Below are 21706 nucleotides of genomic sequence, written 5' to 3'. Positions count from 1 at the left end.
TTCTATTCCTATACAGATACACCCTATCCACTTCCATAAATGACAAGATTATGACCAGCCCAAGATCCAAGTCCACAAACTCAAAGTAAGAGTTATCAGGAGGTTTTCAGAGAATCATAACAGCTGAAGGATAGGGCCTGTCCATATCAGCCATTTGTAAAACTGCCTACCACGTGGGTCCAGTGATCTAAGACAAAATCAGCATCGCTCATTAGAGATGAGTTCAAATCCTGTTTGCACTGTGGGTATCCTAGTTCACAATCCACCTGAGTGGGTTTTACCATCTAAAGCAGAACGTATCAGGGGCAGAGAGACAATGATGCTGTGTGTGATTTCAGCTCGGGCATACCGTAGACAGTCAGCTGGACTTTCCGTGTGGCGTATCCAGCAGCATTTGTTGCAGTGCACACATATTCCCCAGTCTCTTCACCCCCTGGTGAAACTACATACAGACTTCCATCAGACCCTGCAGAAAATTTCATATTGCTGGAAAGAATTACTTCTCCTTTCTGTGGAAAGAGAAAGAAAAAAAAAGCCCCCACCATTTCCATTTTCTAAAATAAACCAAATTGCAGTAATTTAATTCAATAAAAGGTAAAACTCACAGCAATAAAATAAAATCTAACAAAAACATTAGAACTATTGAAGAGATACAAAAACTTTTAGTGACTATAGCATCTCTCCTAGCTTACCGTATTGCTATGACCGATTCTTCAGATGAAGAACACTGTATTTTTAATGTAACACTGGCTCTCATCTTTTTACCACACAATATGCTTCAAGCTCTTTAATGCAGTTCTGTAGATAAAACAATTTCCAGGCAGTCTGACTAAATTAAGCAATATTTTAATTTACATTGCAGTGCTGCTTCTGTTGTTTATGGCTGAGATGGACAAAATATTTTGTATTAACTAAGAAGGCTGGCCCCAAAATTCCATCCATACAAATTAACTATCTTCACCTAACTTTTCACACTCTTCAAGCGTCACTGGATAAGGAGTAAGAGCAGAACCACAGGGATTCTTAGGCAGAAAACGTGTTACATTTTACAGACCCCAATTCAGAAAAAAAAAAAAAAAGTTAAAAAATCAATACTTCATCTGAGTGAATTTTAACATTGATTTCTGATGTCAAAACAGATCTTGTATACATTATATGAAATGTTTCTTAGTCAGTAGACTCGTTCTTTTCTGTATTTAATGTTACATGTTTAACTCCTCCTGAGCCTTCCTCCCTCCCAAGTCAACAATTAACTGTGTTCTACTCCTCCTCTTAAACAGAGCTGTTCACAAGGTGCCAGTCAGTTACAACTGCACAACCGATGAGGCACAACAGTGCCTTCACAGCAACATCATGCAAGCTGTAACATACCCTGAATAACTGTTATTAGCAGAAACTACGCAGTTCAAGTAAGGAGAGGGCTGGGGGGGAAGCCTGACTTTCAGACAAATGCCCAAAAAGGCTGAGGTCAAGCTCAGTGGACATTTTGTTGTGGACATGACTGAAAAGTGAGAGATGCTTAAGCCTAGAACGCCATTATTAGATACACTTTCAACCTTTGGCAGGTTGCTTAATCTCAAATTGTCAACTCACAACAGGAATATGAAGAATTTCTAAAGTGTTAAAAACAAAGATACAGCAACAACCAAAGCCCTTCGAAAGAACAGAACATGGATCCACGGCTGGACCATGGCCAGAAAGCACTGCCCTGCGAGACAAAAGCAGACACAAACAGATTTCCAGGCCCCTCACAACTGAGGCTTTTGGCTGTGCTTCTTGCATATAATTTTTATGGAAACTAAAAGATGTGTTCAATTCATCTTCCACCATGAACAGCTCAAAGATGAGAAATTACCTTGGACCAGACAATAGATGGCTTAGGAATTCCACTTGCTTTGCATGGCAATGTTACTGGGATTCCTTCAATGGTGCTGAATATCTGCTGTCCATGCTGAATAACAGGCAGAACTAAAAACAAACCAAGTGTTAAACACATACAGAAGACAGATTTCAAACCACAGCACAACCCTTACAATAAAATCCTTCTATTCAATTTTTAGGAATTGAGCCCTAACGTTGACAAAGAGCAGCCACTTTCTCCTCCACTCTTTAGTCCTCCATGACAGAAGAAATACTTGTTCATGACAACGCATATCAGCCATAGGTTAGTGGAGGAAAAAACACACTTTACAAAGTAGCACTGTTACAAAAGAGAAACTTGAGAAATCAATATAACAAAAAGAGTTCTAGTGAGAGCTCCTGTTCCTACGAAATGCACGCTCACCCTGCATTCAGCACAAAGCCAACAGGGCAGTGTTTCTTACCATGCACATGAACAGCAGTAGTTCTGTTGCTTGTCCCAGCTACATTGCTTGCCATGCAGGTGTAATCGCCACCATCCTGCAGCCGAACTCTTTCAAGGTGCAGGCTTCCATCGCTGCGAACATTAACGTAGGGGTTGGGAACCAGCTGCCAAAAGAGCGATGTAACGTCTTACTGAAGAGAACATTTCTTGGTGAGATCTACTTCAGGATGTAGCACAGCTTTACTTGACTATTTAACATTCTCAAAAATTGTATGCTCCTGGAGAATTTTACGAGAGCTTTTCCTACCTCCCTTCTCTCATAACAAGCTGATTTTAAATCAGGATTTCAGTAGCACCTCACAATTACTGCTGGAATGCGATTAAGACCTGCAATGGCAACGCTGCCCCGCCACAGCACAGACAGAAGTGCCCCTCATGCTTGTAATCACGCACTGAGGCAAAACCAAACTTAGTTGAATTATTTTACTGTATTTTTAATTGGTTATTCCAGTAACCCAATTTGATCACAGATCAACTGTGCAATGACTTGCTCTGCTTCCAGAAACAGATTCTCTTTTTTTTAGCAATCAAAACCTTCTAACTTGCCATATTCATCAAGTAGAAGAGATCATCTCTGAAGCATACCAGTGTGAAAGGTAAGAAAGGACAAAATTTTCACAGAAGACTACATTTTAAAAAGTTACATACCCTGCAGCAAAAAAATCTCAATGAGCTCAGCAACACAGACTTGTCTCACAGAAAGGCTGTTAGAATGCAGAACTGTTCCAGTCATGCTGGGCTCACAAAAAGCTGCATTCTTCTCTAAATACAACTTGCTCCAACACTTTCCTCAGAGTGTAGCTGTTGCTGCACGTTTCCAATTACAGGAACCTAGCACTACTACACAGAGGAATTAGCAACTCAGCAAGGAGGATCCTGCCAGTATTTCTCACAGAAGTCACAGCCTGTGGTACTTGCACTTACACAGCCTCAAGAACAGCCCAGTGATTCCCAGCGATTCAAAAACTGAACAGAAAGCTCTAGCAAGCGAAGAGTCAGGCAGTGCCACGGTTCTGCTTGGTGACAATAAAAAAAATATAAACTTGCTCTCATTTTTTAATTTCAGCTTTAGAGAAAGGTCTTTAGGGAGAAACTACCAAGCTTCATAGGGATGCTGAAGTCAGTAATTTGGCTGCCACTAAAGAAATGACACTTCACTCAGGCATCTAACCTAGATGCAGTGTCCACACCACCTTTCTCTCTGCAGGAGATATAAAGTGGCACTGGCATGCCCTCAAGGGGGAAAGACAACACACTCTTCCACGCTCTGAGCAGTGCCCCAGTAGGAAAGGGGTGTATAGTGCTGGCATTTATCTCATCCCATCAGGAACAGTAAAAGTCATGATGTTAAAAAACCCTAAAGCTACAGAAATTTTATGGTAACTTTATTTTTAACAAATAAGAAAAAAGAAATGCTTTTCAGTTACCAGGCTTTAAATTCCAGCACATCTGTCATTCTGGTAGGTATATTCCATTAGCATGCTTATTTTCAGAGCCCAAGGCTGAAACTCAAAAGCCAACCAGAATGCATTAAAAAAAGCTTTCAAAATTAAACAGAAGATAAAAGGACAATTCACAAATACTTTTGTTCCAGGTTCTTTTCTAGACCTTCACATCCCCCACTACCATCTCTTATTGCCTCAACTCTCCTTCAGAGTTAGGAATTCCCTAGCACGGGCAGTGATCAGTGAGGCATCATCATCAGGGTGCCACACGCTTCCACCTCCGTACTTTGAACAGCAACGAGCCATCATTCCCCAGGGTAGTGACCATACTCAGAACAGCAGTGCCTGCAGAAACTCAGCAGCAGCTACTGCCTTACAGAAACAGCCTCTGGATCCTCCTGAGGAGGCAGCAGCTCCAGCTGGGTGGTGGCTGGCTGCTGCAATTCACCCCAATGACGCTGGATCCTTGTCCCCAGTGAGCCAGTTCAACCTCAGGAAGCATCTTCACATGTAAGCATAAAACCTATCAGTGCATTACTACATCGACTTTCATAAATTAAACCAAGTTGTTATCATGGCTTGAGGTGTCACCTCTAGATTTTTCCCTGCCTGTAAGTCTCACAGGAAACAAGACAGTCTTACCACCATACTGTTTTTAATCCACCTCCGGTCTGGAATGGGATTTCCAGCAAGCAGTACACATGGCAGAGTCAGCTGCTGCCCCTCAATGACATTAGCTGTGGCTGGACTTACTCCAATCAGAGGTGTAACTTGAACAAAAGAAAGAATTAGAAGAAATTATGAGGAATTTTTATATAACAAAGTATTAAATTTAAATTTTTAATATTAGTCCTGTCACTAATGCTACTTGCAGCAGCATCAGACAAAGGTCTCCTTGTGCAAGGTACTGTACAAAATATAGAGCAAGAAATATCTCTTACAATGAAAGCTATATGATTTAAATAGAAAGGAAAAAACAGGGTAAGAAGAAAACACAGCCATCACCAAACTGCATGGAAGTTCCAACGTCCGTAATTTATACAATAAAAATAGCAGAAGGAGTTCTGGTATCTGAAATGTCAATGCAGGCTGGGGAAAAAACACCCAACACCCACAGCAAAACAATGAAGGCGTGGGGGGTAGCATGGGAGAGGAAAGGAAGCTGGAGGAACACATGGACAAGGATCCTAGGATTGCAGAACAGCAGCAAATGGAAGACGGTGTCCAGCTGAAATCGGATCCGACCCAGCACTCCCTGAAAATGTATGTTCCTCTGGATAACAAGTTGATACATTATCTTTCCTTACATGGGCAAGGTCCCTAATACCAAGGAACAAAACTATCAGTTTGGTGAGGACAAAAAATAAGTGATAACTTCATTTGGGCATAAAAATTTAAAGGATTAGAATAGAAGTCAACAGCCCAGCAGAAAATTCCTAATGCTCTGTAAAGAGCCAACAGAAAGCACATGCTTTGTAAATTAATTTTAAAAAATGAGGATTAAACAACACTTTTAAATAGATAAAAGCATGTTGTCTATCAAATACTACTAGCATTACAGATTCCCACCACATGTTTTAAGTTAATAAACAGTTTCCTTGATGGCAGATGGACTCCATTCTTATCCTCTTGCAAATACATACATTCCACCACACTACTTTTCCTTTTATTGCCAACTGTCCAACTGAGATAATAAACAACTCCTTAATAGCACAGCTCTTGTCAAAGCTAGACATTTACTGTCATCTTGCATCGCTAATATTCCTCTCAGCTATATCAAAACACTGTCTTGCAAGCAAGTTCATCACTGCTTTTTCTTTTTTTTCAGTTAAAGATAAATTAAATGGCAGAAAGCCCATTGCGACCATTCATCATTACGGTGATTTTTCATTCCTTAATACATTTACTTAGGACTGAGAAACAGGAGAGACGATAAATCACTTTTTAAGGTCCACGTTATAAAGTGTAGATGTAACCAATTCCCACTATTGTAGCCAGCTAAAAGACAATGCTCCATCGTGCAGAATTCACTGAAATCAATCACAGCATTCCACCCTAATGTCTTCTGAGCCAGTTTGTGTGGATGACTACATATGCATAAATACAGCTACAGATAAAAGCATACAGATATGTCATAACCACAGCCATCCTGTGTGTTGAACAAACACCACTGACTATTGCCTCCTGCCCTGTGCTCCAGGTACTGCAATGGTGTTAAGTCCTTGCTTCCACTGCCGTCACTGACGTTAACCAGTCTTACCCAGTCCTGTTACTGTGACCATGGCTGGCCGGGACTGAATCCTTCCAAACTGGTTCTCAGCTTCACAGACATAAGTTCCTTCATCACTGACCCACAAACCTAGAGGAAAGGAGGAAAAAAGAGACCAGATTGCAGCCTGTGAAGTGATATTGGAAAGTCTGCAATACATGGATACTCTTATCGTTTTCTTCTTCAGTTTCAAACAGTCAGTTTTGGCCAGCTCATGAACTGCATGTCAAAGGCAATGAAATCAGTGTCAGAAATGCAATCTTGGATAAAAAATTCAGTCTTTTTACAAAGTTAACAATTTTATAAAGTAGTATAGTAACTCAAATCCAACGCATATGTCACATTTCCTTCTGGAATATTTTTCTTTTTGAAGTTCAGTCTACCTACTATTGATAGACAGAGCTCCTGTTCTGAGCTGACTGATGGAACTAACTGCGAATGGTCTTGAGAAAAGGGAAGCACCATTCAGCCGCCTCCATTTAACCTTTGGTTCTGGGTAACCCTGCACATAGCACGGCAGTGTGATGTTTGAGCCTATATCCGCAGATTCATCGCTGGGTTCCTGCGTGAAAACTGGGGGAGCTGAGGGAAGAGAGAAAAAAAAAGAGAGAGAAAAATCAAGTACATAGAACATGAACTGGAGTTGCAACATGCCATTAGCATTCTTTTTATACCATTTATGACCTAAATTTATGTCCCATTATGTAAAATGCACTGACCAAGATGTGAAGTGTCAGGCCACAAGCAGTTAGAAAGAATTAGAAAAAGAGCAGAGGAAGGGCTGAGTTGCAATAACCTCACATAGTAACTTAAGTTAGCATAATACATGCTCTACTCGAGAACTATGTTAGGCTGAGGTTTGAAGAGTTTCCACCTCCTCTGCCTCTCTCTTCCTCATAACTTTTATCCTTTGCAAGGGAAGTAAGAGTGAAGGAAATTTGGGAGTCCAAACAGGGCAAGGAATCAGCTTAGTGACCACCAAAAAGGTGCTCCCAGCACACACACAGACTTACATGTGTTTGTGAGAAAGGTTCAGATAACCCAGGCTCCACTGATCAGATAGGGAAACACTGAAACCAGAGTATTTACTGTCTAGATTGCAAGCTACTTACAGCCAACATCAAGAGTTATCTTCCCAGAAGCTCTCCCTGCATAATTGGTAGCTACACAGGTATAGTCACCAGCATCCAGATCTTGTGTTTCCTGGATCTTCAGAAGACCCCGATGAGTATCAATAATGAGAAATGCTGATGCCCTCAACTCTAAGTCACCTAAGTTCAGATGAAAAAAAAAAAGGTAACTGAAATAAAACAGGGGATTTACCAAAATTATTCCAACAAAACAGTGTCCAAGTTTGAGATTAGTTTACAATGTGCCTGTATTCATTTAGCAGATGAGTACTTCGACTTCAACTCAACTGAGTCGAAAATTCATCACTACGTTAGATACAATGCCTGTTCATTTATTTGTTTCATGAGGGGAACACAAGCCCAAGTAGCTTTGGACAGAGACCAGCGTTAGGACAGTGCGCCAGGCTCTATTTCTTCTTCCCAAGTTAGAGACTATGTGTGGCAGTCACTTGTCTGCCAGCTCTGCACAGCCTAGAAAACAGCTCTGCTACTTCTCAAGCTCAGCAGAAGCCACAATACTGATGTGTAACATTCAGAATTGGCCCACACATACTCCTTGGGATGAGTGTCAAAGCCTGCTTGAAAATAAAACAATTAAAATAAAGTCAAGCATTAACTTAAAGTTATGCTTAAAGTAGTCTCCTTTAAGGGAAGGTTATTTGCAAATGGACCAGAACAGGGTTGGTTCTTCTCTCCAGCCACTGTCAGAGATGAAGGCCTGCACCAGACAAGGTACCTGTTGGTGACAGCTACCAAACAAGATTACTGGTTTTCAGAAAATCAGCAGGCAGGTGGCTTACACAACCACACATAGGTGCCAGCTGCTTCCGCTGAGAATAAATGTCCAGGCTTGAGACCTGAGATTCTCTGACTCCCATTTAACTCTGCAAACTCCTGCAGCTACGATAGCAAACATCCTGCCTCACTACTTCAGAAACTGTAGCAGATACCTCTGAGATTCAGAAGGAACAAATACAACCCCCTAGGTGTTGCAAAGGAATTTGAGCAAGCACCCAATGGGGAAAAACAGAAAAATGTTTTGCCATTTTTGTAGCATAGAGCTAAACATTTTCTGACCAAAAATGAACATTTTTTAAGTAGGCAAGAGGTTCTGCTTCTTATCAGTGATGTTACCCTAGGTTCATCCATTGCATTTAAACAAGAGGAAGAATTTATGGTCTAACAGTCAAATGCCGTATCTTCTAGATTTAGAATATTTCTAAGGATGAATACTACATAAAGCTTCTGAGAAAATGAAGTAACTTCAGGATCATTGTTCCAAATGTTACTGCTAAAGCAAATAAATCAAACACAAAGTAGTAAGTGCACCTTTAAACCATTTAACTTGAGGACGTGGGATTCCAGTCGTTTTACACTCCATAATAGTTGTGTCTCCAAGAGCAACCAGAATTTCACTTTGAACTATGGTCAATGTTGGGCGCTCTGAAAAGAAACAATACAGAAAAAAAATGAGATCCTCATCCAAAGCATATACCATTTTTAAGACACAAACCCTGAAATACTCTGATTTTAAATTGTTATATGGAGGAATATTTGCATTAAAAGTCAGAAAGCCTTAAAAATCATCTAAGAGTTTGATCACATAGAAAGTAGAAAGATTCAGCCTCTCTCCCACTCCAGCCAGATGCTGGTCATTAAGAATTTTAGTAGCCTGCTATTAACATAGTAACCTAGTGTCCAGAGCACACAATTTGGAGCAGGACTTCACAGTGCTAAGAGCACTACAGGAATTTACAGAAATACGATTTCTTCTCCAACCTAGTCAGGTTTGCAAGCATATTCCTCCTTTAACACCCAATTTGGTTTGTTTTTTTCCTTAAAAACACCATAAGAAGAAACATTAAGCCCCAAATATCACCTAACAATACTACTCGGGTATGAACACAAAACAAAGAGAATACGTGTGAGCTTTTCAACATCTTCTCTGAGCTTTTTGACATTTCTACCAGCATGTTCAGTATTTTACTAATACTGTCCTGTTTTTAACAGCTCCTCCCTAATCATGTTCTAGTTTGCTTTTCAATTTCCCCGCGTTGCTTCTTTTACTTACCAATGTACGTAAGGGTGGATGTCTGCTTCTCTGTCCCAGCTGAGTTACTTGCCAAGCAACCATAAATCCCTGCATCTTCTGGAACTGCCTTTCTTATGATTAAGGTGCCTTCTGGAGTCAGTCTGTACCTGGGAACACACAGGGGACCAACAAAATTGTTAGTTAAAGAAAAATAACTTTGAATAACTGTTACATCCACACTCCAGGCAACAACTGCAGCAGCATGCCCAGCTGGATCATAAACAGGTATTGCTGGTCTTTGCTCATGATAAACAACCATGTAAGTATTATTATATGCACCAGAGAATGTCAATGCATTTTGTGAAGAGCGCTTAACTAATCTTATAAAAAGCTTTCTGAAGAAGAGATCTAAACCGCTTTTATTTTAGAGATGAGGACATTGAAATTAAAGAGTTATAAAGGCAAATGCTGAGGTGCTATCCCCAAAACTCCTTTTCTACGGAAGAAACAGTATTTTGGCAATCTTCAAAAATGTTTTCTCACATAGGGAAAAAAATAATTAAAAAAGAAGAAAAAGAAATGTGCAACACCTACCTGCTTGAACCAATAACAAACATATCATCGTGTGTCCATACTACTGCTGGCTTGGGATAACCTGTTGTGGAGCACCTGATGGACACTTCAGAGCCTTCTGTAAAAGTCTGATTCTTAGGTGAAATGACAACCCTAGGTGGTTCTAGTAAAAGAAATTCAAAACAACAATTAAAACCAACCATTCAGAGAACACAGATTATAATAATAACTTTATTCCCATTTTCAAACAGCTCTGTAGTGAGCAAAGAGTCATAATAAAGGTCAGAGCCAGCTTGTTTCCTCTGATAGTCTATCAGTTCCTCAGCACACAGCGTGCATACCTTTACAGAAGTTATTAAGTCAGGATTCAGGGTACGGAGGCCAAATTAATTCACATGCCTACAGATTTTGCTTTGTTTCGAGATGCAGAATTTGGAGCTCCCAAACGTGGGCACCAATTTTGACAAAAAGCTGCCAGAACCAAGCAAAGTCCACCACCAGGCACTGTCAAGGTGACAAAGCCAGGCTGAAATACGAGTAAGTAGTGCCAGGCCATGGGTTTGAATAGAAACTATGAGAGCATGAGAGGTTTCACATGGATTCAACTTGAACATAACAACTATGTAATAATTAACTCCACATTTTTAACGGATGCTTAGAACTCAGCAAGGTAGCAAGAGAGACAATTTTGACAAATCTGAGTCAAATTTGTGCAGTCTCCTGAAAACGAAAGCCAACAAGCACAAGCCTTCTGGCAGGCCAACAGCAACAACATAACCTGAACGATACAAATAAAGGCCACGATGTGCACACACACACACAGAGGAAGAAATTAATTAATTTCTACACAGTGACAGAACTGCAAACACAGATACCTATAATGACTTATCGTTTCCATTCTTAAATTTTTGTCCATTAATGTTGCCCAAGTTCATTAGTTTTTCACTTGTAGAGTAGATCCAATAAAAAGTTGCAGGGTCCTCAAAAGTTCCTCCTGTGTTTCCAAACTGCTCTGAAACCTCTGAGCTCCCCAAGAAAAGGCACCAGAGGAAGACAAAGCCGAAGTTCCCGAAGCACCAGGATTAAATCCAGATATGAGGGAGCAGGGAAAGATAAGAAATGAGGGCAGGTCTGTAGCTTGCATCCAAGTGATTTACTGTGTGCACAGCTCTCTCAGCTATTTTTGTTTTGTTTTAAATCCTGCCAAGAGACACTAGGAGATATTCCACGTGCTCTGGTCTTCAGGAAGGTCTCTTGTCATGTTGGTATGAGGAAACTGGTTGTCTCAGATTGTAGTAACACATCATGCTTTGGCAACACATCATTGCCCAGGCAGTTCTTCTCATACGATGATATTAACAGGCGAGCAGAAGAAGGTGGAAGAAACAGTTGTATTTAACATATAAGCAATGAAGTTAATTGGAAAAAAGTCAACACACCCAACTGTAGTACCCAAGGTACCAGCTAGAGTCAGTGAGGCCACATTTGCCACTAGTTAGAAGTCTTGTTTTCTGTCTCAAAGGCCAGCAAGCAGGCAGGCACGCAGAACGGGCTTTCCTGGAGAACAGGTCAAATTCATTTCTGTTGCTTCGTTCTTTGTATTATAAGGGAGAAGGTTTGTACATGGGCAAGAGAAGCACAGGCTTCTTACAGTGCCAATTCAAGGCTATAGAATAGTATATTTTAAACAACACAGGTCATGTGTAGAGCTTCTGAGGAGAAAGAAGGTTGGTGTGAAGACTTCAGGGGCTGAAGCAGTCACACTTGTAACCATCCTTGGCCCTAACACTCATTAAAACCATTTGAAACAGTTAAACATAGCATGAAAAGGGGACAGCAAATACCAAATTTTTATTTCACACAAAATAAAACCCACCTCTTACCCTTATCAGTAAAAACCAGAGTTCCTGTCACTGTTATTTACTACTGTCTGCACATTTTTCTTTTTTTAACATAAACTTTTCCCCAAAAGCCACCCTACAGATGGTATTGGACTGAATCATTACTTGTAAAGTATCGGTATTTTTGTGCGGCAGCCTCAAGAGTCTTTCTTGCCTTTTGCAGTAAGAGCACTTTTAGAAAACGGAATGATTCAACCTATTCACCTGATAAGTAATGCGGGAACAAGGCTGAACGGGGCAACCATTTAAACCTATCTCGATCAAAAAACCACCACGATAGGAATGCAACCTCTGAGTTAATGATGGGTCTGAATTGACCTTCCTGGGCTTCAAATACCAAGATACTGCAGGAGCTGATGTGTATCACAAAGCCCTGCTTTTAGGAATCCACAAACTGTAGTGTTGGTGTGAAAATCAATTCTCTTCAGACCAAAGTCCCGCATGACCACAGGGACTCTACCAAGTCTTGTGTTACTGGGAGTTGTGCGCCATAGCGAATGGCTTTAAGATTAAACAGTCTAAAAACTTACATCACGTTAGTGTCAAGAACGCATACTGGGAAGGTGCAGGGAGGAAAAAATACCCAATTTTACTATGAAGACAGCTATCAAACTATGTCAGTAAGGGAGATGGAAGACTGGGGTTATGCAGTTACTGAGGAATTCCTCCCAGAGCAGAGGTTTCCACTTTGATGCCAGGCTAGGCACAGTATTCACATTACGTCCTATGTTATGAAATAACACAAAACACACGTAACCTGTCACTACGTTCTCAACAGGAATCCTCTCCATTCATCTGATTTCTTTTAAGTTTAAACCACATTTTAGCAATATGCATTGGAACTAATATTCAACACAGTATTTTATGCTTTTGTTCACAAGCCAAATGAGAGAAGCATGGAAGAAAAACTGGACATAAACAGAAAACTGCCAGAGGCTCCTGTTTGAATAGCAAGCTGAAAACAGATTTGTTACAGCATAAATAAGATCAAAACATTCAACAGGGGAAAACAAAAAGTAGCCTTCGCCATTAATCAGCCAGTCACATTCATCTGTACTTCTGGCAGCAGCCAAGGGCACTTAATTAAGAAGGAACGCTGTCTTTGGACATGACCATCTTGCTCCTCACACTTGCCAGCCGTTTCACTTAGCTGCCAAGTTCCCACTGAGCTCCTTCCCAGTCCCCCCTCGACCACACAGAAGCAGGGGGTGCACCCTCCTGCATCACTCCTTGCCTGGTGTGACTCTGTGACGCCACCGTGCAACAAGCCACAGCAACATCTGCTTCCATTGCTGCTTACGTGTTGGCTCACATAAAAGATGCACGGCAGCAGCATTCACAGTTGCTTCTGTGAGGCTCTCCACGAAGCTTCCGAGAACAAATTTAACTTTTAGAGGGTGAGAGGGGGAGCATTATTGGGATCTTGTCATTCAGCCAGGGACCATGCACAAGCTGCAATGCCACCAGCACCTACAGCACTCCTTGCTACCACAGGGAAGAACTCGATCTGCTGTAAGAAGCTATGGAGTGTCCATCCCAGCGCTACAGAACTGTGCTGTGAAAGACAGCTGGGGCAGGACCACCCATTTCCTCCCCGTAGTCAAAACACCTACTTCCCAACAGGCATGCAGATATGCACTACAGCCAGTGTCTTCTCACCAAAGCTGTTTTCATAACCTCCCTGCACTTCTTTGTAACTTGGCATTCACCAACCATATGCAGACTTCATCAGAAAAAAATAAGCACACGGTAAGTATTCACCAGCTGCGAACACGAGGCCATAAAGAAAGCATCTGACACCATACAGCCCACATGGCCGGCCCTTTCAGTGACCTCCCTGCAAGAGAAAGACTTGAAGAAGGAAACGGGTTCCTTCCTCCTCGTGTCCCTGTCCTGGGATTGTACTCAGCCCTAGAAGTTACAGACTCAGAAAAAACACTTGGTGAACACCTTACAAATGAATTAAAAAACCAGCACTGACATGCTGAAGAAACATCATCTGGGAAAACCAGCTCTTTACAGAAAGGGAGACAGGGAACTTCAGCCCCTGGCACTTTGTGGGTTCTTCTCCAAGGATGTGTCCCCATCTTCACATGGCAGACAGGTGACTTCACTGAAACGTAGATCAAACTTGTTTATGCCCCTACGCATTGCCCAGGACAGTACGAGGCCCTCCTGGAAGGGTCAGCAATCCAACACCTTTCTTATGGCTACAAGTACAACACTTAATAGTCTCATTAATTACTTCTTTGTGCTTTTTAGTAACTGTTGCAGTAACAGAGATCAAATATCCTGCAAAAGAGGTTAGTTTCTAAAAGATCCACATGGTGTACAGTCTTGAACCCAAGGTCTGGGTAGGTCAGAAGACACCTAGAAGCACTGATTTCTAAACACATTATGATTCTGCTCCTCCAAAAATCCTTTTAGAAACCCTCCTAAAGGTCTACATTTTCTGTCAGAAAGCAGCAAGAAAATGAGTAAGAAATCCAATGACAGAAATGCACGATGCAGACACCAATGAGAGAGATGCATGGCACTGATTTCCTGTTTAACACCTAATTTATCATCTTTCATCGAGTTAGAACTAAAAATTCTTTGGAGTAAGAACTCTTCCTACAATGCATAATCTGAATACAATAAACAAATTACAAAAGCTTAATCACCACGTATTTAGTTGAATTTGTGACAAATTTTCTAAAAGACATAAAATGTAAAGATATTTCTAGCTGGATGAGGGCACTTTGTTTCTCCTGCCTTTCTACTGATTTGTAAACGACCTCACCCAGGGAATATCATCGAAAGAAACCCACCAAACACCAAACGCAGGCCAACTCATTAAATCAGGCCACGAGAGCGACTGGTCTAATAATGCAAACAAGCTTTTCCCTGTTGGTTCCCTTTCACCAAATGTGGAAAAGAACCTCTTACAAACAGCAGCTGCGTGGAACAGACAGACAAATCTGGGGATACTCATTCGTTATCTTGAGTAGCAGAGAACTGCAGAGAGGCTGCTCAGGCAATTCCCCACCCTTCTGCTCCCCTGCCTGCCCTGTGCAAGAGCCCCCGTTTCTGAAAACCAGCTCAATGACTGTCACTGAGCCTGCTGGGAATGACAAACACCACCTAGCACACAGCCAGGTACTGACTCAGCTCTCTGTCTTTTAAAGAATACTGACGTTTGCATCAAAGAGTATTGCTGAGAGCTCAACTATTCCACTGCCTGCTCTAACAGGAGTGGAGGTGCCACAGTGATAAGAGATCTGAGGCAGTAACATTAAAATATATAGCCTGGAAAATCTATCAACTTGTCTCCTCAGACAGTTAAAAATACCAGCCTAGAAGGAAGTACAGAAGACACCGAACATGCTTTTTATTCTTTAGGTCAGACTCCTTGCATTTAATTAACTTTCTAAATTTGAAATAGCACATAAAGCAGTCATACTTCAGTTCTACTCCCTTTCTTGTTTTCTCTGTTTAAAGAACTCGGTGCAGTATAACAAATTTCTCCTTGACCATTACTACAGTGTGCGTCCATGTATCTAATGAATGTAGAGAGACGTTTACTTTTGTATTATCTCTTTTCAGAGAAAAGAGCAGAGGGAATTCAGGAAAGAGAGCCCTGGGTTATGCCAAGGAGATAATTTACCTTTTGTCCATCTAGGTAGTTTCTTTTCTGGAATTATTCCAGATATAAACACATTCATGCTGAAAGTCCTACTATGTTCATCCAGTTCTGGTTTCTGTTCCTTGTCTGGGAAGTACCCAAGTGTTGAGCCAAGTCCCACACATTATCTCCTGGAAAGTCTGTTCTTCCAACCTGGATTTCAAGCTATTAGTTGGCTGGTAAGGGTGCACGCAGTTGCCAGTGTGGCAGACAACACCCTTACATCTCGTCAGGCTGAGAGGTCCTGCTTTCCCGTGCTGCACACCTAACATAGCTGGTTCTGTTCACACAGTAGGACGGGGCTCTTGTCACACGTTGGCTGGACAAAAGATCACTCTGCAGACTGTTTACAACACTGACAACTCTTCAGTGCCCAAGTCAAACACACACTTTATTTCCTACGGTGCAACACATAACGTGCATGGTTATTTCTCACAGGTGTGGCTTAGGTCCTTCTAGCATTCAGTTGCTAGCACAGATCACGCTGAACTATTTAACAGTGCCACTTTTGAGCGGATGCTAAAAACACCTTTCAGTTGTGATGGTGATACCAGGCAGGCATTTAAGCGTTTTTAAATGTTCAGCAAATAAGCAGGTAAGGGAAACCCACCATGCTATGGCTTGAACAGTAACTACAGTGAATATGATTTCATTGTATCTGTACGTTTAGTTAAAGGAAACCTGAATAGCACTCTGGCCTGCATGCCGTTCATCAGTGAGCTCAGTGCACAGCAGCTGGCACTCGACTGCCTTAGATGGCTCCCAGGAAGACAAAAGTTCAGCATAGCATATGCACTGTACAGCTGTGTCAGAGGCAAAAGATAACTGCAATCACTAAGAGAAGTGTTTCATTGTCTACTCCTATTTGCTCATAGCAGATAACATGCAAAACCAAGACTATCACAAAAATCCCATTTACCATCCCCTGAACTTCAGGGATCCAAGTTTTAATTGTGTATTTGAAATTTCTGGGGGAAGAAGGAAATAAAAAACCCTCCACAAATCAATGTCTTCAGCACACACGCTGTTTCAATTAAAAAAAACCACCAGCCTAAATTCCTCAAAATACACTCTGCCAAAATCAGTATTACTTATGTATATGAAAGCATCAAGAACAAAACATCAAGCTACCAAAGCATGCCATATTAATTAAACCTGATAAACACGCATATAGCAAACCCGTATCTTGCCTACAAGACTAACAAACTAGAAAGAAAAGGTTTACATGCTCATGGATTTTTCCCTCACCAGTGAGAAATACATCATCGAAAAGTTCCTAGGTTTCTCACTCTTGGCCAACCTGCAGCCCCACAGCTGCAGTACGCTCCTCCAGGCTTCTGATCAACTACATGAAGCATCTGAAAGAGTAGCAAATGCCCTTACAAATTCATTTACGTTTCCATGTAAGACCGATCTGCTGGGAGAACTCGAGCAACTGACACCATGCAGCCAACATGTAACGATGCTCAAAGATGAGGGTGCACTTCAGAAGTCCGTCGCAGCACTCAGTAAGCACCAATCCAACCCCAGAAGGCTCAAGTGGAATTTACAAAGCTGCATTCAGTGACCTGCAGACCACTTGAAGCAGCCTGCTCCCACTCCTCAAACAGGCACAAGTTTTACACAGCATCTTCATCTAGCAGTGCTCAGAATTAGTGTGGGACAATTAGTGCCTTAGTACGCCATGATCCCCTTGACACAGAACACACAACTGGGGGGAAGAAAGCCAGCTCTCATTCAAGATCTCCATCTGTATTTGTACAGCTGCGGACACAAATCAGATGAATGCTCTCTTTCAGAAACAGCAGCATCCAACTGAAGGCTTTCAAAACAAGGGTTTACTACAATCCACTTAAGCATGTAAAGCAGATGCTGGGTTATTTTTAGAGCTACCAACATTTGTTCTCTGCTTTAACTCCCATCGCCAGAAAGAAAATGCGGATGAAAGCAGTGTTTATTCTCTCATGATCCAAAATTCAGGGATCTATATGGAGCCATCCCAACAACAATAAAGCGCTTCAGTATGAATTTAATTTGACATTCCGAATTACTTGCAACTACACAAAGCATGAACCATCTCAATCTGTTAACAAGACTTCACATTTCCTTCTTCAGAATAACAATAATGACAACCCTATAAAGCTCCTGCTTGCTACATACAGCCATCCTTTACTCAGTCACTGCCAAACACAAACTGTTCTTTTGAATACTATTCTAGACCCTGACAAGTGCTGCGAGTTGCACATTAAATCACACACCAAAGCACCTCCAGAAATCTCACAGAAATCATTTAGTCCAAGGAAACTAAAACAATCACAAACAATAGCACGTACAACCGTCCTGATACCATCCAGCTTCTGCACACACTCACCTGAAATGTTGGCAGTAGATCACTTTTTCCAAGCAAAACAGGCAGACACTACTGCAGAAACCTGAATTCAGCTGCAGCTTAGCGTTTCCTATGTATTTATTCTGTTCTAGGCATCTCTCATCAGAAACGAAAGAAAAATACAACTTGCACTCTCAACTAGGCTTGTCTAAACTGCCCAGGAGGGTTACCTCAGACACGTTTTAAAGCCATCAGCAGTACCAGTACCAGCCAAAACATAATTCTCCACTATTTGTAATAACCATTCTACATATACAAGTGATTTGAAACTCGGTGTTCTGCTGTGGCAGCAGGAAGTTTCTTGAGCTTTGCTCCAGAAAGATGCCAGAAGTAATTTGGTCGTTGTGTTAACACTCCCAGCTGGTCCACAGACATTAGGAGGAAAATCTAAATCCCAGGAAGAGATGACCAAGGGAGGGGGCACTCCTCTTGCTGCCTTTGACATGCTTGAATGAGCGTCTTGATGGAAAAAGCCTTCAGAAGTTTTCCAAATGCATGGGGGTTGAAGTTTTTTCAAGGCTTTTCTTCCTTCAGCCTTTCTAGAAGTCTAACAGTTACAGCTGCTGCAGCCATCTACGGGTGACTCAAACAGCAGAATGAAGTGTTTCTTCACTGATCTGTATTTTGTAAGAGGTCCTACATAATTGATTGCACACCTACTTATTGCACCTTGGTAAATGAATATGCTTTCGCTGTAAGGAAAACTACATCCCATTAGTAAGTGACCCAGTATCACCAGTAAGCAGAAATCCTGACAGAGCCCCCTACAAGCAGACAGAAGAGCTTTCCTTCTAAAACATTTTGAGCGCTCTCTCTTTACGCACAGATAAGCGGCTAGGAACCAACAGTACCAACCTTCACAAGACCAAGGCAAACAGAGAAAACTCTGCAGTATTGTCAAGTTTCAACAGGCTTAGCTCCAAGATGGATTACTACATTTATGCATTTAAAAAAAAACCAACCAACAACCTGGTATGAAGCAACAGCACAGATCAAGACCCTGTTTGACCTCACCCACGCTGTCGCTTTCAGTTCTGACATATTTTTAAAGTCCTTGTCTTTATACAAATCTAACCATTCATAAAACTGTGATTAGTTCTTAGCTTGAATTGACTGGCACCATAAAACAGATAAAAAACATAATACACTTAAAAACTTAGAAGTACTAATCTGTTATAGAGAGATACGAAATAATCCAGACAAACACAGAAACTTTTACCAATTTAGTTACACGTATATATCTATACGTACAGTTTCATTTAAAAAAAAGTAAAATCCACATAGCCAGCCTATAAATTTTCTCACGGTAGAGGGTGGCTACAAATACTGGGGAGCGGTGTGCACAGCTACTTCTGTGCTCTGCTCTGCAGGAGACACTAACAACAGAACTACCTCAGTCTCTGCTCACTTGCGGAGCAGTCAAATCACCAGTTACAGGGGAAGGATCAAACTGCAGCTCAGAGACACAGCACAAGAAAGTGTCCCAGAATGAGCACTAGTGCTGTTTGGTGACTGCCACTGCCATTCTAAAACAGAGGACACCTACCCGATGTTCTGTCAGTCTTCAAGCAGTTTTATCAACAGGCATAATTAAATACAGACGTCACTAAGACAGACAGCTCACAAGATACAGAGTACATAAATCATGACAAAGTTTAACACGTGGTTTCCTTGTTACCTTGCACCGTAAGGAAGACTGACGCTGTGGTAGATCCACCCTCATTAGAAGCAATGCAGTCGTACTTGCCAGCGTCCGTGAGCTTTACAGGCTTCACCTCTAAAGACAGGTTGCTCAGCATCCTTATTCGCAGGGGGTCCTTCAGCCTCACATCCCTGCCACTTTGCTGCCAGGTGAGATTGTAACGCACCGTGCTCAGAGCGAGGCAGGTCAAGATGGCTCCTTCACCAGGGACAGCCGTGACATTGTTAGGAACCTCAATCATGGGTGGGGGCTCTGCGGAAAGAGAACAGAATCAAGGACAAAATTATATCAGAAAGATCTGGGAACCTTTGCTTATTTGTGGATTCCTGATAAACAACTTCACGTAAACTACAGAGTAAAAACAAAACCAAAAAGTAATACTGGTTTAAGATTAATTTCACATTATCGAAGCCGTGAACCAGAACCCAGGGCAGCATCCTCATTCCTCGATTGCATCAGCTATCTGACAGCAGCTTACATCACAAGAACATACCTGATTTAAGTCAAAAGCATCGTATTGCGTACGATGAAAATCACATCACGCATGAAAGGGGATGTAGCACTGTGCTCTTTGAGCTCAGCTCGCACTAGGGAAAGCCAACAAGAGATCAGACCACCACAACAGAAGGAAGAGTCAGGACCACCACTGGAGTCTGACCACAAATGGTGCAACCTGAGCAACGCACTAGATTTTTACAGGCTTGCATACTAAAAAAACCCATGTTACTAGCAAGCTCTTCACTAGAAACAGGAAAACAGCTGCTCTAAGTATCATTATTAAGTTCTTTCCATTATTATTTCTATAAGGGAATATGGAAGCAGAGAGCGTCTGTTCCCTTACATTTCCCTCATCAAGATCCTTGCAAATGGGATAAGGGGCAGCAATAAACACAGTACACAGACACAGACCTGACAGACCAGCAATAGCAGAGACAACAACAAACAACAAACTTCATCACACTAACTTGATGGGCTATCAAGAAGCTACCAACTGAGAAGGACACAAACCTGGGGGTTCCAGATATGGAGTGGGTGGGCGGAAGCCGTCAAACTACGCAAACTGATAAAGGAATATGCAGGGGAAGTGAATCAGGGAGGAGCACAGGGGCATAAAAGGGGACTGTTGCATGTAAAACATCACCAGTCAGTTCTTTTGTCTGACTGAGCCCCGTGCTCAACCACCACAGTCTGTCCTGTCTTCTTATGAAGTCTTTTTTTAACTCTCCATCTGTGTAATTTCACTCCCTATTGCTTGTATGCATGCCCTGCAAGGACTAAGTGCCGGCTACTGTGGGAACTGGTTTGAGCTGAGTGAGTGCCAGCTACTGGAAACAGACCAGGGGGTGGAGGCACCCTCGCCTGTGGCATCAGCTACTGGAGGGACTGGGGTGTGAGCACCAGCTACTGGAGCGGGTGAGGATCTCGGGCAATTCTGTACCTTCCCCAAATCAAGCATACGCAGGGTATGTGTGTGCAGTTTGTTAGCAAACTTCAAGCTAAAACAACTGGCAAGAAGCAGCTTAAGAAGGCTCAGGATCTGGGCAGGGGTACTGGGGGGAGTGAGAGGCCATGCCAGTACTAAACACGTGTATGTCTCTAGAGAGCAGTGCGTATGTCCTCCTGCCAGTGAGCTTCAAACCTTACCAGCCAAAGAGAAGGAGGAGAGTTGGCTATCCTGTGCTTTGTGCAAGTCCCACAGGCAGCTGCTGCCAAAGGCAGTAAATGTCTGCAGAGCTGGCTGTGTCAGTGTCCTCCGCGGGTCTGAGATACATTCCCAGTTTCACTGCTGACAAACGTGTAACCAGGAAAGCAGCAGGAGTGTCCATGGTGTGGGACAGCGACCTGCAGGTCCCTGGGCACACAGGGCTGAGCTCCAGCAGCCAGGCAGGAGGAATTCCTAGGCCAGAGCTGCTCTAGGCAGCAGACACCTACAACATCCCTTAACACGCACTGCTCAAATCTTGGGTAACATCAATACATTTTCCTTCCTACCTGTACATATTTATGTTGTAGCTTCCCACTATTTCTTATTATTTGCTTTCCACTCTACTAATCTGTACACTTCTACCACACTCCTGGAAAAAAAGCAGCTGTAATATCTACTGGAATTAAACTTTGAAACCACAGATGCTTGAAATAGGAGCAGTCACCCTGATCCTTCTTGAGATATCACTGATAAAGGAACCAACATTTAAGTGTTAGAGAAAAAAAAATATACTGTTTCACTTTATGCCCA

At 42.0% G+C, this 21706-nt stretch overlaps 1 protein-coding gene across 1 annotated transcript in view; it reads right to left on the bottom strand.

Moving 5' to 3' along the window:
- The window catches only part of LOC104547615 (hemicentin-1-like), a gene marked incomplete at both ends in the record, with an annotated part of 54411 nt that extends 34689 nt beyond the window's left edge, over positions 1 to 19722 (bottom strand). Inside the window, 11 exons of the mRNA XM_010193394.1 lie at positions 350 to 509; positions 1856 to 1968; positions 2325 to 2469; positions 4453 to 4580; positions 6071 to 6169; positions 6467 to 6661; positions 7192 to 7350; positions 8584 to 8652; positions 9281 to 9408; positions 9836 to 9977; positions 19447 to 19722. Coding sequence (XP_010191696.1) covers positions 350 to 509; positions 1856 to 1968; positions 2325 to 2469; positions 4453 to 4580; positions 6071 to 6169; positions 6467 to 6661; positions 7192 to 7350; positions 8584 to 8652; positions 9281 to 9408; positions 9836 to 9977; positions 19447 to 19722 — 1614 coding nt within the window. The remainder of the gene's footprint in view (positions 1 to 349; positions 510 to 1855; positions 1969 to 2324; positions 2470 to 4452; positions 4581 to 6070; positions 6170 to 6466; positions 6662 to 7191; positions 7351 to 8583; positions 8653 to 9280; positions 9409 to 9835; positions 9978 to 19446) is intronic.
- Positions 19723 to 21706: the final 1984 nt, after the last annotated feature.

The sequence above is a fragment of the Mesitornis unicolor genome, unplaced genomic scaffold (genome assembly GCF_000695765.1).
Source record: "Mesitornis unicolor isolate BGI_N332 unplaced genomic scaffold, ASM69576v1 scaffold7771, whole genome shotgun sequence".
NCBI lineage: Eukaryota > Metazoa > Chordata > Aves > Mesitornithiformes > Mesitornithidae > Mesitornis > Mesitornis unicolor.
The sequence above is the reverse complement of the archived record's forward strand: the minus strand, read 5'-3'. Positions and strand labels throughout refer to the sequence as shown.